Here is a 15,000-nt window from a genome sequence, read left to right as displayed (position 1 = left end):
CTGTTAATCTAACTATCTATCTATACATATGACTACCAAACTATCTATCTATCTGTCAGTCTATTTATCTGTCTACCTGTCTGTCTATCCATCAAACAATCTATCTATCTATCAATCTTTTTGTCTATCTATCTGTCTATCTCTATGTCTATCTATCTGTCAGTCTGTCTATATATCTATCGAATTACCTATCTATCTATCCATCTACTTATCTACGCATAAAGCATAATTTATTTATTTATTTATTTTATTTTTCATTATTTTTTATTCTATTATTATTTATTTAACAGATTGGTTAATTCATCATTAAATATATCAGATTTTTTTTCTTCTCGTTTCCTCATATGATTATATGATAACTACATGATAAGAATTTTATAGACTGCATTATTGATATCATTATCGTCATCAAGAGATAGGAGTGAAGGGGTTAAATCTTTTTTTATTTCTTATCTTGTTCTGGTTGACCTTTTTTTGTTCATTTCCTTTGCTGGTGGACAACTTTTTTTTTTCTTTTTGGTTGACCTTTTTTCTGGTTGACTTAAAGAAAAAAAAAAATCCTTTTTGGTTATTTTTTTGTTTTTGTTTCTTTTTCTTCTTCTTCTTCTTCTTCTTCTTCTTCTTCTTCTTCTCTTATTCTGGTTAACTTGACTTTTTTTTCTTTTTTTCTGGTTGACTTAATAAAAATTGTTACTTCTTTTCCTTTTCAGATTAACTTAACATTTTTTTCTTTATTTCTTTTCTTTATTCTGGTTGGCATTTTTATTATTATTATTATTATTAGACACAAACTACCACCAGCGAACTAAGAAAGAGATATTTCTATTTCTTAATTAAGCCACTTTACCTGAAAAAAGAAATAGAAACCAGAGGAAGAAAGAAATTAAAATACCCGAAAAGGAAATCAGAGAAGAGATAAAAACCAAAGAAAAGAAAGAAGAAAAAGAAACCAGAGGAAGAGAGAAATTAAAATACCTGAGAAGGAAATCAGAGAAAAGATAAAAACCAAAGAAAAAGAAAACAAAAAAATAGAAACTAGAGGAAGAAAGAAATTAAAATACCTAAGAAGGAAATCAGAGAAGAGATAAAAAACGAAGAAAAAAAAGAAGAAAAAATAGAAACCAGAGGAAGAAAGAAATTAAAATACCCGAGAAGGAAATCAGAGAAGAGATAAAAAACGAAGAAAAAATAGAAACCAGAGGAAGAGAGAAATTAAAATACCTGAGAAGGAAATCAGAGAAGAGATAAAAACCAAAAAAAAAAAAAAAAAAAATAGAAACCAGATGAAGAGAGAAATTAAAATACCCGAAAAAGGAATCAGAGAAGAGATAAAAACCAAAGAAAAAAAGGAAAAAATTAGAAACCAGAGGAAGAGAGAAATTAAAATACCTGAGAAGGAAATCAGAGAAGAGATAAAAACCAAAGAAAAAAAAAGAAGAAAAAATAGAAACCAGAGGAAGAAATAAATTAAAATACCTAAGAAGGAAATCAGAGAAGAGATAAAAAACGAAGAAAAAAAAGAAGAAAAAATAGAAATAGAGGAAGAGAGAAATTAAAATACCTGAGAAGGAAATCAGAGAAGAGATAAAAACCAAAGAAAAAAAGGAAGAAAAAAATAGAAACCAGAGGAAGAGATAAATTAAAATAACTGAGAAGGAAATCAGAGAAGAGATAAAAAAAAAAAGAAAAAAAGAAGAAAAAATAGAAACCAGAGGAAGAAATAAATTAAAATACCTAAGAAGGAAATCAGAGTAGAGATAAAAAACGAAGAAAAAAAAGAAGAAAAAATAGTAACCAGTGGCAGAGAGAAATTAAAATACCTGAGAAGGAAATCAGAGAAAAGATAAAAAACGAAAAAAAAAAAAAAGAAAAAATAAAAAAAAGAGGAAGAAAGAAATTAAAATACCTGAGAAGGAAATCAGAGAAGAGATAAAAAGCAATGAAAAAAAAGAAGACAAAATAGAAAGCAGAGGAAGAAAGACATTAAAATACATGAGAAGGAAATCAGAGAAGAGATAAAAACCAAAGAAAAAAAAGAAGAAAAAGAAACCAGAGGAAGAAAGAAATTAAAATACCTGAGAAGGAAATCAGAGAAGAGATAAAAAAAACGAAGAAAAAAAAGAAGAAAAAATAGAAACCAGAGGAAGAAAGAAATTAAAATACCTGAGAAGGAAATCAGAGAAGAGATAAAAACCAAAGAAAAAAAAGGAAAAAATTAGAACCCAGAGGAAGAAATAAATTAAAATACCTGAGAAGGAAATCAGAGAAGAGATAAAAACCAAAGAAAAAGAAAACAAAAAAATAGAAACCAGAGGAAGAGAGAAATTAAAATACCTGAGAAGGAAATCAGAGAAAAGATAAAAACCAAAGAAAAAGAAAACAAAAAATAGAAACCAGAGGAAGAAAGAAATTAAAATACCTGAGAAGGAAATCAGAGAAGATATAAAAAACGAAGAAAAAAAGAAGAAAAAATAGAAACCAGAGGAAGAAAGAAATTAAAATACCTGAAAAGAGAATAAGAGAAGAGATAAAAAACGAAGAAAAAAAGAAGAAAAAATAGAAACCATAGGAAGAAAGAAATTAAAATATCTGAAAAGGAAATCAGAGAGGAGATAAAAACCAAAGAAAAGAAAGGAAGAAAAAATAGAAACCAGTGGAAGAAAGACATTAAAATTCTCGAAAAGAAATCAGAGAAGAGATAAAAACCAAAGAAAAAAAAAAAAAGAAAAAATAGAAACCAGATGAAGAGAGAAATTAAAATACCTAAGAAGAAAATCAGAGAAGAGATAAAAACCAAAGAAAAAAAGGAAAAAATTAGAAACCAGAGGAAGAAAGAAATTAAAATACATGAGAAGGAAATCAGAGAAGAGATAAAAACCAAAGAAAAAAAAAAGAAAAAAAATAGAAAGCAGAGGAAGAAAGAAATTAAAATACCTGAAAAGGAAATCAGAGAAGAGATAAAAAAAGAAGAAAAAAAACAAGAAAAAATAGAAACCAGAGAAAGAAAGAAATTAAAATAAGTGAAAAGGGAAGCAGAGAAGAGATAAAAACCAAAGAACAGAAAGGAAGAAAAAATAGAAACCAGAGGAAGAAAGAAATTAAAATACCCGAAAAGAAATCAGAGAAGAGATAAAAACCAAAGAAAAAAAAAAAAAGAAAAAATAGAAACCAGATGAAGAGAGAAATTAAAATACCTAAGAAGAAAATCAGAGAAGAGATAAAAACCAAAGAAAAAAAGGAAAAAATTAGAAACCAGAGGAAGAAAGAAATTAAAATACATGAGAAGGAAATCAGAGAAAAGATAAAAACCAAAGAAAAAGAAAACAAAAAAATAGAAACCAGAGGAAGAGAGAAATTAAAATACCTGAGAAGGAAATCAGAGAAGAGATAAAAAACGAACAAAAAAAAGAAGAAAAAATAGAAACCAGAGGAAGAAAGAAATTAGAATACCTGAGAAGGAAATCAGAGAAGAGATAAAAACCAAAGAAAAAAAGGAAAAAATTAGAAATCAGAGGAAGAAATAAATTAAAATACCTGAGAAGGAAATCAGAGAAGAGATAAAAAACGAACAAAAAAAAGAAGAAAAAATAGAAACCAGAGGAAGAAAGAAATTAGAATACGTGAGAAGGAAACCAGAGAAGAGACAAAAATAAAAGAAAAAAAGGAAAAAAGTAGAAACCAGAGGAAGAAATGAATTAAGATAGCTGAGAAGGAAATCAGAGAAGAGAAGAGAAAGGAAGAAAAAAGAGAAAGAAAAGTAGAAACCAGAGGAAGAAAGAAATTAAAATACACGAGAAGGAAATCAGAGAAGAGATAAAAAACAAAGAAAAAAAGGAAAAAATTAGAAACCAGAGGAAGAAAGAAATTAAAATACCTGAGAAGGAAATCAGAGAAGAGATAAAAAACGAAGAAAAATAGAAACCAGAGGAAGAAAGAAATTAAAATACATGAGAAGGAAATCAGAGAAGAGATAAAAACCAAAGAAAAAGAAAACAAAAAAATAGAAACCAGAGGAAGAAAGAAATTAAAATACCCGAAAAGAAATCAGAGAAAAGATAAAAACCAAAGAAAAAGAAAACAAAAAAATAGAAACCAGAGGAAGAAAGTAATTAAAATACCCGAAAAGGAAATCAGAGAAAAGATAAAAACCAAAGATAAAAATGAAAAAATTAGAAACCAGAGGAAGAGAGAAATTAAAATACCTGAGAAGGAAATCAGAGAAAAGATAAAAAACGAAGAAAAAAAAGAAGAAAAAATAGAAACCAGAGGAAGAAAGAAATGAAAATACCTAAGAAGGAAATCAGAGAAGAGATAAAAACCAAAGAAAAAGAAAACAAAAAATAGAAACCAGAGGAAGAAAGAAATTAAAATACATGAGAAGGAAATCAGAGAAGAGATAAAAACCAAAGAAAAAAAGAAGAAAAAATAGAAACCAGAGGAAGAGAGAAATTAAAATACCTGAGAAGGAAATCAGAGAAGAGATAAAAACCAAAGAAAAAAAGAAGAAAAAATAGAAACCAGAGGAAGAGAGAAATTAAAATACCTGAGAAGGAAATCAGAGAAGAGATAAAAACCAAAGAAAAAAAAGAAGAAAAAGAAACCAGAGGAAGAGAGAAATTAAAATACCTGAAAAGGGAATCAGAGAAAAGATAAAAACCAAAGAAAAAAGAAAAAATTAGAAACCAGAGGAAGAAAGAAATTAAAATACCTGAGAAGGAAATCAGAGAAAAGATAAAAAACGAAGAAAAAAAAGAAGAAAAATAGAAACCAGAGGAAGAGAGATATTAAAATACCTGAGAAGGAAATCAGAGAAGAGATAAAAACCAAAGAAAAAAAAGAAGAAAAAGAAACCAGAGGAAGAAAGAAATTAAAATACCTGAGAAGGAAATCAGAGAAGAGATAAAAACCAAAGAAAAAAAAAGAAGAAAAAGAAACCAGAGGAAGAAAGAAATTTAAATACATGAGAAGGAAATCAGAGAAGAGATAAAAAACGAAGAAAAAATAGAAACCAGAGGAAGAAAGAAATTAAAATACATGAGAAGGAAATCAGAGAAGAGATAAAAACCAAAGAAAAAAAAAGAAGAAAAAATAGAAACCAGAGGAAGAAAGAAATTAAAATACCTGAGAAGGAAATCAGAGAAGAGATAAAGACCAAAGAAAAAAAGAAGAAAAAATAGAAACCAGAGGAAGAAAGAAATTAAAATACCTGAGAAGGAAATCAGAGAAGAGATAAAAAACGAAGAAAAAAAGAAGAAAAAATAGAAACCAGAGGAAGAAAGAAATTAAAATAACTGAAAAGGAAATTAAAGAAGAGATAAAAAAAAAAAAAAAAAAAAAAACAAAAAAACAAAAATTAGAAACCAGAGGAAGAAATAAATTAAAATACCTGAGAAGGAAATCAGAGAAGAGATAAAAAACGAAGAAAAAAAGAAGAAAAAATAGAAACCAGAGGAAGAAAGAAATTAAAATACCTAAGAAGGAAATCAGAGAAGAGATAAAAACCAAAGAAAAAGAAAACAAAAAAATAGAAACCAGAGGAAGAAAGAAATTAAAATACCTGAGAAGGAAATCAGAGAAAAGATAAAAACCAAAGAAAAAGAAAACAAAAAAATAGAAACCAGAGGAAGAATTCTCGGAAAGACGAAACCGGAAATCAGAGAAAGAATCCAGAAGGAGAAGCCACGGAAATAAACAACATAAAGAAAACCAAAAGAAAAAGAAAGAAAAAATACGAAAAAAATAATAAAAAATAAACCACATCAAGAAAACCCAAAGAAAAAAGAGAAAAAAAAATACGAAAAAAATAATAAAAAATGTACCACATCAAGAAAACCCAAAGAAAAAAAATGTGAAAAAAGAAAAAATACGAAAAAAGACAACCAAAAGATAAAAAATAATGAAAAAAAAACATAGACACCTTCCTCAAAATAAATAAATAAACAGAAATGAAATGAAAAGAAAAGAAAATGAAACAGAAAAAAACAACAAAAAACCGTCCTCAAAAAAAAAAAAAAAAAAAAAAAAAAAAAAAAAAAAACAAGAATAAAGAAAACAGAAAAAAGCAACAAGAAACCCAAAAAAAGGAAACCTAAATAAGCAAGAAAGACCACAAACAAACAAACAAACAAACAAGAGCCGAAACGAATCGATGGCATTACCCCCCCCCCCCCCCTTCGCACCAATGAGCACAACCTATCACGCCATTGTTGTCAGAGGTCGTGTTATTAACGATCTCCCCTCCCCGCCCCCCCTCTCCCCTCCCTCTCTCCCCGGCCCCCTCTGCTCTCCCAACCATCCCCGCCCCCCTCTCCCAACCATCCCCTCCTCCCTCTCCCCTCCCTCACCCCCGCTCTCTGCTCTCCCAACCATCCCCTCCTCCCTCTCCCCCTCCCTCTGCTCTCCCAACCATCCCCTCCTCCCTCTCCCCCTCCCTCTGCTCTCCCAACCATCCCCTCCTCCCTCTCCCCCTCCCTCTGCTCTCCCAACCATCCCCTCCTCCCTCTCCCCCTCCCTCTGCTCTCCCAACCATCCCCTCCTCCCTCTCCCCCTCCCTCTGCTCTCCCAACCATCCCCTCCTCCCTCTCCCCCTCCCTCTGCTCTCCCAACCATCCCCTCCTCCCTCTCCCCCTCCCTCTGCTCTCCCAACCATCCCCTCCTCCCTCTCCCCCTCCCTCTGCTCTCCCAACCATCCCCGCCCCCCTCTCCCTCTCCCCCTCCCTCTGCTCTCCCAACTATCCCCTCCTCCCTCTACCCTCCCTCACCCCCTCCCTCTGCTCTCCCAACCATCCCCTCCTCCCTCTCCCCTCTCTAGACTCCCCGCCCCCCTCTCCCCCCCCTCTGCTCTCCTCCTCCCTCTGCTCTCCCCCTCCCTCTGCTCTCCCTCTCCCCCTCCCTCTGCTCTCCCTCTCCCCCTCCCTCCGCTCTCCCAACCATCCCCTCCTCCCTCTCCCTCTCCCCCTCCCTCTGCTCTCCCAACCATCTCCTCCTCCCTCTCCCTCTGCTCTCACAATCATCCCCTCCTCCCTCTCCCCCCCCCCTCTGCTCTCCCAACCATCCCCTCCTCCCTGTCCCCTCCCTCTCCCCCCCCTCTCTGCTCTCCCAACCATCCCCGCCCCCCTCTCTCCTCCCCCTCCCTCTGCTCTCCCAACCATCTCCTCCTCCCTCTCCCCTCCCCCCCTCTGCACTCCCCTCCCTCCCCGCCCCCCTCTCCCCTCCCTCACCCCCTCTCTCTGCTCTCCCAACCATCTCCGCCCCCCTCTCCCCTCCCTCACCCCCTCTCTCTCCTCTACCAACTATCTCCTCCTCCCTCTCCCCCTCCCTCTGCTCTCCCAACCATCCCCTCCTCCCTCTCCCCTCTCTAGACTCCCCTTCCCCCCCTCTTCTTTCTTTACTATCTCCTTCTACTCTCTCAACCTCCCTTCTTCTAGTCTCCCCTCCCCCTCCTTCTTCTCTACTCTCTAGACTCCCCTTCCTCCCCTCTTCTTTCTTTACTCTCTCCTCTACTCTCCCTTCACCCTTCTGCTCTCTCAACCTCCCTTCTTTTAGTTTCCACTCCCCCCCTCTATTCTCCCCTTCCCCCTCTTTCTCCCTTCCCCTCCTCCCTCAATTCTCCCCTCCCTCTACTCTCCCCTTCCCCCTACCCGCTCTATTCTCCCCTCCCCCTCCTCCCTCTCTTCACCCTTCTACTCTCCCCTTCCCCCTCCCCCTCCTTCACCCCTCTATTCTCCCCTCCTCATCCCTTCACCCTTCTACTCTCCCCTTCCCCCCATCCCTTCACTCTTCTACTTATTCTCGTTTTCTCCCCCACCTCCGGACCCACTCCTCACCCCCTCCTCACCCCCTCTCCCTGGTCCCTCCCTGTGGTCTCCGTCCCTTAAAATAACCCAAAGGGGAAGACACGCCAATAAAGTAGCGAGAGAAAGGAGGGGGTGGAGAGAAGACGCGAGTGGGAGGAGGGGGTGGAGAGGCTGGGAAGGGGACTAAGAGGGGGAGGAGGGGATCTGGGGAGGGGAGGGGGATCAAGGGGGCTGGCACGGGTTAGCGGGGGAAAAGAGGGGGTGGAGGGAGACGGCCCTGGGAGGGGGGGCTGGGAAGGGGACTAAGAGGGGGGTGGAAGGGAGCTGGGGAGGGGAGGGGGACCAAGGGGGTTAGGGGGCTGGGAGGGGGACCAAGAATGGCTGAGAGGGGGAAAGGGGGACTGAACAGGGGGTCAGGAGAGGGTGAAGGGGGGTTGGGAAGGGGAGAAGAAGGGGAAGAAGGGACTTTGAAGGGGAAACAAGAGGGGGGGAGGCTAGGAAGGGAACCAAGGACAGGATCTGGGAAGGAGCTGAGGGGGGTGGGGGGAGCTAAGAGACGGGAAGGGGGGGGGCTGGGAAGGAAATAGCACAGGGCTTAGGGGGGTGGAGGAGGGGTGGGGAAGGGGAAGGGCGAGCTCTCCTCTCCATCACCACAATATTGTCCTCAGAGTTGATATCATCTATCATCATAATCGTTAACATCATTATAATCATCGTTGTTTTGTTGGCATTTGGTATTATCTTCATCATTATTTCCATCTTTACTATTATTATTACGTTGGTTATTATTGTTATTATCATTGTTCTTATTATCATTATTAATAGCAGTAGTAGTACTTGTAGTAGTATCATTATTATTATCATTATCATAATCATAATCATCATCACATTATCATTATTATTATTATCATTATTATTATTATCATTATCATTATTATCATCATTATTATTATTATCATTATTATTATCATCATCATTATTATTATTATCATTATTATTATTATTATTGTTATTATCATTATTATCATTACTATTATTATTATCATCATCATTACCATCATCTTCATTATCATTAATAATAGTATAGAAGCAGTAATGATAGAAGTCGTAGTATTGTTATCATTATCAATCCTACCGTAATTTCTTTGACCATTGCAGTCTTTATCATTGTTACTATCAAGTTTATATTAACAATTATTAACACATTTCCCAGAAAATCTATTAGTATAGCATTTCTTCAGTTTTGACAATTCACGAAATAAAACATCTTTTTTAAATTGAATTTCGCACGGCCTTGATATCAGATATGGAAATAGAGAGAAAATCAACATTAGCGAAAGCAATCAAACAATGCTGTAGTAATTTTCTTATTAATGTAGATCTTTTCTTATCATTGTTACGTAATGTCTCAACAATGATTGATAGATAGCTGGATAGATAAGTAATGAATGCGTGTATATATATGTATATATATATATATATATATATATATATATATATATATATATATATATATATATATATACATATATATATATATATATATATATATATATGTGTGTGTGTGTGTGTGTGTGTGTGTGTGTGTGTGTGTGTGTGTGTGTGTGTGTGTGTGTGTGTGTGTGTGTGTGTGATAGTAAGGATTTTGCGAACCAACACTATGCTATTCACTTAATCAAGAAGAATGACAAAGGAAAAGAAATGATAATGGTATTGAACAAACAAGAATAGGGGACAAAAAAAAGACGGGGCGAGCAATATTTTTTTCTCTTCCTTTCTTTCTTTTTTTTCTTACTTTGCTTTCTTTTTCTCTCTCTTATTTCTCCCTTTTCCTTGTTTTCTTTCTTTCGTTTTTTACTTTCATTTCCTTTTTTTCTTAATTTCTTTCTCTCTTCCTTTTTTACTTTTTAAATCTTTGATTATTTCTTTCTTTCTTTTTTAATTGATGGTGTTAAGCGTCAGTAAAGGAAGGAACACATGAACAAATAAGAACAAATGGAACCGGGATTGTTCCATGAATAAACGGTCAGGTGTATGAATGAATATAAAAAACTTATGAATGGAAAAGCACTCTACCGTGTTGATACTATGGCAGAAAAAAACACAATGTGCAAACTAGATTTATTGAAGTGAGATTGCACATTATGGGTTTTTCTACCATGCAAACTTATGCACGAATGTACTGTAGAGTGATTGAGTGATTTTTCAGATACAAGAATAAGCGAAGAAATGTATAAATAGACGTGAAATAAGAAAGAGAAGCGTTAGGTGAAGCCGTTACTTAAGCCAACGCAGATTTCCCTCTCGCTCCCCCCTCCCCTTCCCCTCCTCCTCCTCCTCCTCCCCTTCCCCCCCCTCCTCCCCCCCTTCCCGGCCGAGCGACGCAGGGGCGAGCGCGGACACGAGACACGGAACGGAGACACGAGCAATAACTCCTTCATTTCGCCTCGCCGACGGGTCATTACCCCCTCAGAGGCGCGGCCCCACGTGCTAATTACTAACCCGGGGAGGACACGGATTGGTCCTCGCTCGCCACGGGGACGACGCACCGGCCCAGTTCCCTCCCCCCTCGGCAATCGTCCCCGGGGGGAAGCGAGGTCAGATGGGGCGCTGGGGAGAGGTCGGAGGGCAAGACTACTCCTGGGGGGGGTAGGAGGTGGGGGGAGGGGGGGTCGAGGCGTCGCACAGTGTTCCAGAATCACGAATTCCTGGTCAAGAATCGAGTTTCCTTATATGGTCATATATATTTTCCAATATCCCATATTCAAATTATATTACTTGTGAGTTTAAGGGGACCGTAAACCGATGTAAAGATGGCATATACTTACGAAATTTATATACCTGTGTAGTCGCAACTGACATGTCCTTTTTACGTCGATTTTTGACCTGGTTTAGGCGATTCTGAACCACTGAGGTCATCAGCGTAAGCCAAAAAGATTCTAATCCTTCATTTTTATTATGTTATCATCATCTGCTCGTTCCAGACGCGAGAGTTGCTGCTTAAAATGACCGCAATAAAGGAAAAAAAAAAGGAGGAAGAAGGGAAAAAGGTCTTCCTTCGAAACAGCAGCCCCTGTTGTTCAGACTGACAGCTCAATTAAGGCGAAGGGATTTCAATTCAAGAAAAGGCAAAAAAAAACAGAGCAGTCAGAGGTCGAATGGAAATGCTATTGACAATGAGCGTAACAGCAATATCGTAGCATTTTCTTGCCCCGATAATGAAGTTAGGGCGGGAGTTATACACAGAAACACCGCAAACGAATTATTTATTATTATTATTATTATTATTATTTTATTATTTTTATTATTATTATTATTATTATTATTATTATCATTATTATTATTATTATTATTATTATTATTATTATTATTATTATTATTATTATTATTATTATCATTATTATTTTACCTTTGGCGAACTCCGGGACCAATGTGGTTGAAAGACGGGTCGGGGGGTGGGGGGGGGGACGCTAATAGCCGAGCCACGCTGATTCCGAAACAAATGGCTTTTTATTTGTATGTATCCTTTTAGAGTTTCAATCTCACTTATGTCTAAAACGAATTTGAATTTCACGAAATCAGAGAAAGAGAGAAAGAGAGAGAGGGAGGGAAGGCGACAGACAGAGAGAAAGAGAGAGAGAAATTATGATTATGATTATTGTTATTACAATGATGATGATAATAATGAAAATAACAATGATTGTAATAGTAGTAATGATAACAGTAATAATAACTGCAATTATCACGAGAAAATCACAATTAACACAATCACCCATTATGCTAACAACCCCGTTAACAAAGCCACTTCAACCGCCGGCAAAATAACAACCCCGTTAACAAAGCCACTACCAAATGACGACCTTAATTGGGATGATGATACGGCGAGAACTTTTTGCAAACCGGAAAGCAAAGTTGCACAGCGGTTGACGTCGCGCCCTGGGCTCCCGCCGACAAGTTCCTGCGGCCGGCTTGTTAGGGCGCTGTCAGGGGCGGCGCCGTTAATTAGCTACAAGAGACCTGGCTGTAATGAGCCACGTTTGAGAGAGAGGGATGGTGTGCGTGTCGATGCACACGGACACACATTCATATATATATATACATATATATATATATACATATATATGTACACACACAAACACACACACACACACACATACACACACACACACACACACACACACACACACATACACACACACACACACACACACACACATATATATATATATATATATATATATATATTTTATTTATTTATTTATTTATATATAAGTATATATATATGTGTGTATTTACATAAATGTATATATATGAACCGTATCCATGTTGACAAATGTGGAAAAGGTATGAATGAGACTGGATATCTTCACAATACAAGAGATGTATTTGACCGGTTTCGATTTATGTTTTTCTGTATTTCTGATGAAGACGTAATCGAAACCGGTCAAATACATCTCTTTTATTGTGAAGATATCCAGTCTCATTCATACCTTTTCCACACACACACACACACACATACACACACACACACACACACACACACACACACACACACACACACACACACACACACACATATATATATATATATATATATATATATATATATATATATATATGAGTATATACGCTCGGTCTCCTATCCGTAATCTGGCCACATTAGACGCCGGTTAATTTTAGATACATTTAAAAAGTAATCGCTATGTTCATAAATGTTAAATTTGAGGTGATTTTTATCGCCTTAGATCCCCCATTTGATTAAGAAATGACCAAGTCGCATAAAAATATATTTGTTTATTATTTGTTGCCTTCTGAAATCGCCCTTTCTATACACAAAATGTCGTCTGCTAGAACCAATTCAGAAAGAGACCCAGTGGCGCCACCTGTCCGGTAGTGACGTCATGAGTTGTGTTCCTCTGGCTCGTGGCCGTGAGATGTTTATTTTGTTAGAGTCGATGGCACTTGTTGAGCGTGAATTATGTATTTGTACTTATGTATATATATATATATATATATATATATATATATATATATATATATATATATATATGTATGTATGTATGTATGTACGTATACAAACACACACACACACACAATCATTTTATATATTAATATATATAAATATATACATATATATATATATATATATATATATATATATATATATATATATATATATATATATGCGTGCGTTGGTATGGATGGGTGTGTTTGCGTGTTTGTGTCTGTAAACAGATATATGCCTGTGCATACTTTTGTCAAAATAAGATATCATTCTACTAATACACTGAACTCATATCATTCTCTATCACTTGAACCTCTATAACAACATCCTGGAAGCAAATTCGACTCGCCCCGTTGAGCTAACAAGATGTCAACATTGTAACGAGGAAAGACATTTTCAGATCTGAAATATCTGCACACACATCCCCGTCATCGGTTCTGTGATTCTTTTTTTTTTTTTGACTTTTGATTGTTTATATTTTTGCGGCAGACGTATGGGACATCTTCAGAAACGAGCAAATCCCTTTCTTTTTCCTTTTTTACGTCGTCAAATTCCATTCTTTATTTAGCTGTGAGCGAAATGATATCTGGGACTCGAGGACGACTGAGCCTCCGCGACCTCCAACCTTCAAGGCCCAAGCTCGTGGCCTCGGCGCTGGATGGGCTGAGGGGCGTAAGATTTTGCTTTAGATCATTTACCTTCAGTAATCGAAAAGCAGGGGAGTAGAAATGGATTCGTGTTACGCCGCGTGTGTCCGTGCATGCGTAGGGACAAAGCTACGTATGTAGAGAGAGAGACAAGAGATACATATACGAAGCACAGATGGAATATGAGCCGATAGATAGAAAAGTACACGACAAACTTGAGCGCAACGCAGCGGCGGCAACTTCTAATGAGGTTTCCTTCTCTTTTCCAGATTCAAAACCCCGGAGAGTATCAACCCCACCCCCCCCCCCACCCCCGGGAGGAAACGACGCCAGGGAGGCTGTGCAGAGAGCGCGGTCCTCGAGGCGCTGTGTTATCCTTCGAAGGGTTACGCGCTTCTTCAGTTTTGTGAGAAAAATGGATGTCAATTGAAGTAATTGTGTAATAATCTGTTGAAAAACCTTAATGTTATGTGTTTGTTTATTTTTTGCCAAGTGCGATGAAAGTGCTCTGAGGATGTGTTAGAAAAGAGTTTTAGCTTCAGCGCGAGTGATCGAACCTGAAATGCCCTTCCCTCAAAAGTGACGTCACTGAAGCAGTCCCGGAGATGCCCTTGTCTCGTCCACGCCAAGGGGCACGGCGCGCGCCAGCCCCCGCTGCCATGGCCCTCTGAGCGCTGCCAGGGATGTAGCTGCTCCTCGGCTGGCCCCCTGGCTCCTCTTCACAGCTGACTTAATCCTTCTTGCTCCTTCCTGCTTGTCTGTCGCCGGCAAAGCTCTGGCTCCTTCTTCCTCACTCGTGTGACTTGCTCTCTGGGGCCTGACCTTCCTCAGCTTGCTTCCAGGGAGAGCGAAGGGGCGAAGGGCGCGGAGCCGAGAGGCCAGCAGGGCGCGGCAGGAGGCGATCCTCGGCTCGAGAGGACCCGGCCGCCAGCCCCGCGAGGATGAGGAGCCACGTGCTGCTGGTGTGCGGCGCGGTGCTGGCCGTCACGCTGGGCCACGGCGGCAGCAGCCAGAGCGCCTTCAGGAGCTTCCCGAGCGCCATCCAGATCGGCCAGAACTCCCGCCACTCCAAGTACTCGCGGCAGCAGCAGGAGGGGAAGGTGGACCTGGAGGGCAAGACCAAGCTCTCCATCGGCATCGTCCTGCCCCATTCCACCTTCAGGAGGAGACGGTACGACAGTGCCATCACGACTGCCATCATGAACATGAAGAGGCACTCAGAGCTCCAGGAGGTCATGCAGAAGTACCACTTCACCAGCAGGGAGGTGATCATGAGCACCATGTACGCCTCGTCAAGCCCAACCAGTAAGTGCCACCTTCTTCCTTCCTTGTTTGTCTCTAAGATTTCTGAAGCCAGGCTGCCTCGGCACGGGAAGCGAGCGGCGTGGGCGGAGAGCCGCTCAGGGCGAGGGCCTCTGGCTCACGTCCCCCGTCGAACGCGTCCCTGTTCGTGCAGCCTGTGGCGATATTGCATTTATGAAAGAGGGACCTAGGCTAGGATGTTGCATCGCATGATCTCACGAGGAAGACCCGGGAGAGAAAACAAAAATCC

At 38.7% G+C, this 15,000-nt stretch overlaps 1 protein-coding gene across 1 annotated transcript in view; it reads left to right on the top strand.

Annotated features, from left to right (window-relative positions):
* The window catches only part of LOC113825485 (glutamate receptor ionotropic, NMDA 2B), a 223,971-nt gene that overhangs the window by 51,458 nt on the left and 157,513 nt on the right, over positions 1–15,000 (top strand). The window contains exon 2 of the mRNA XM_070142779.1: positions 13,718–14,753. Coding sequence (XP_069998880.1) covers positions 14,390–14,753 — 364 coding nt within the window. The 5' untranslated portion in view covers positions 13,718–14,389. The remainder of the gene's footprint in view (positions 1–13,717; positions 14,754–15,000) is intronic.

This window comes from Penaeus vannamei, chromosome 30 (assembly GCF_042767895.1).
Source record: "Penaeus vannamei isolate JL-2024 chromosome 30, ASM4276789v1, whole genome shotgun sequence".
Lineage (NCBI taxonomy): Eukaryota > Metazoa > Arthropoda > Malacostraca > Decapoda > Penaeidae > Penaeus > Penaeus vannamei.
The sequence above is the reverse complement of the archived record's forward strand: the minus strand, read 5'-3'. Positions and strand labels throughout refer to the sequence as shown.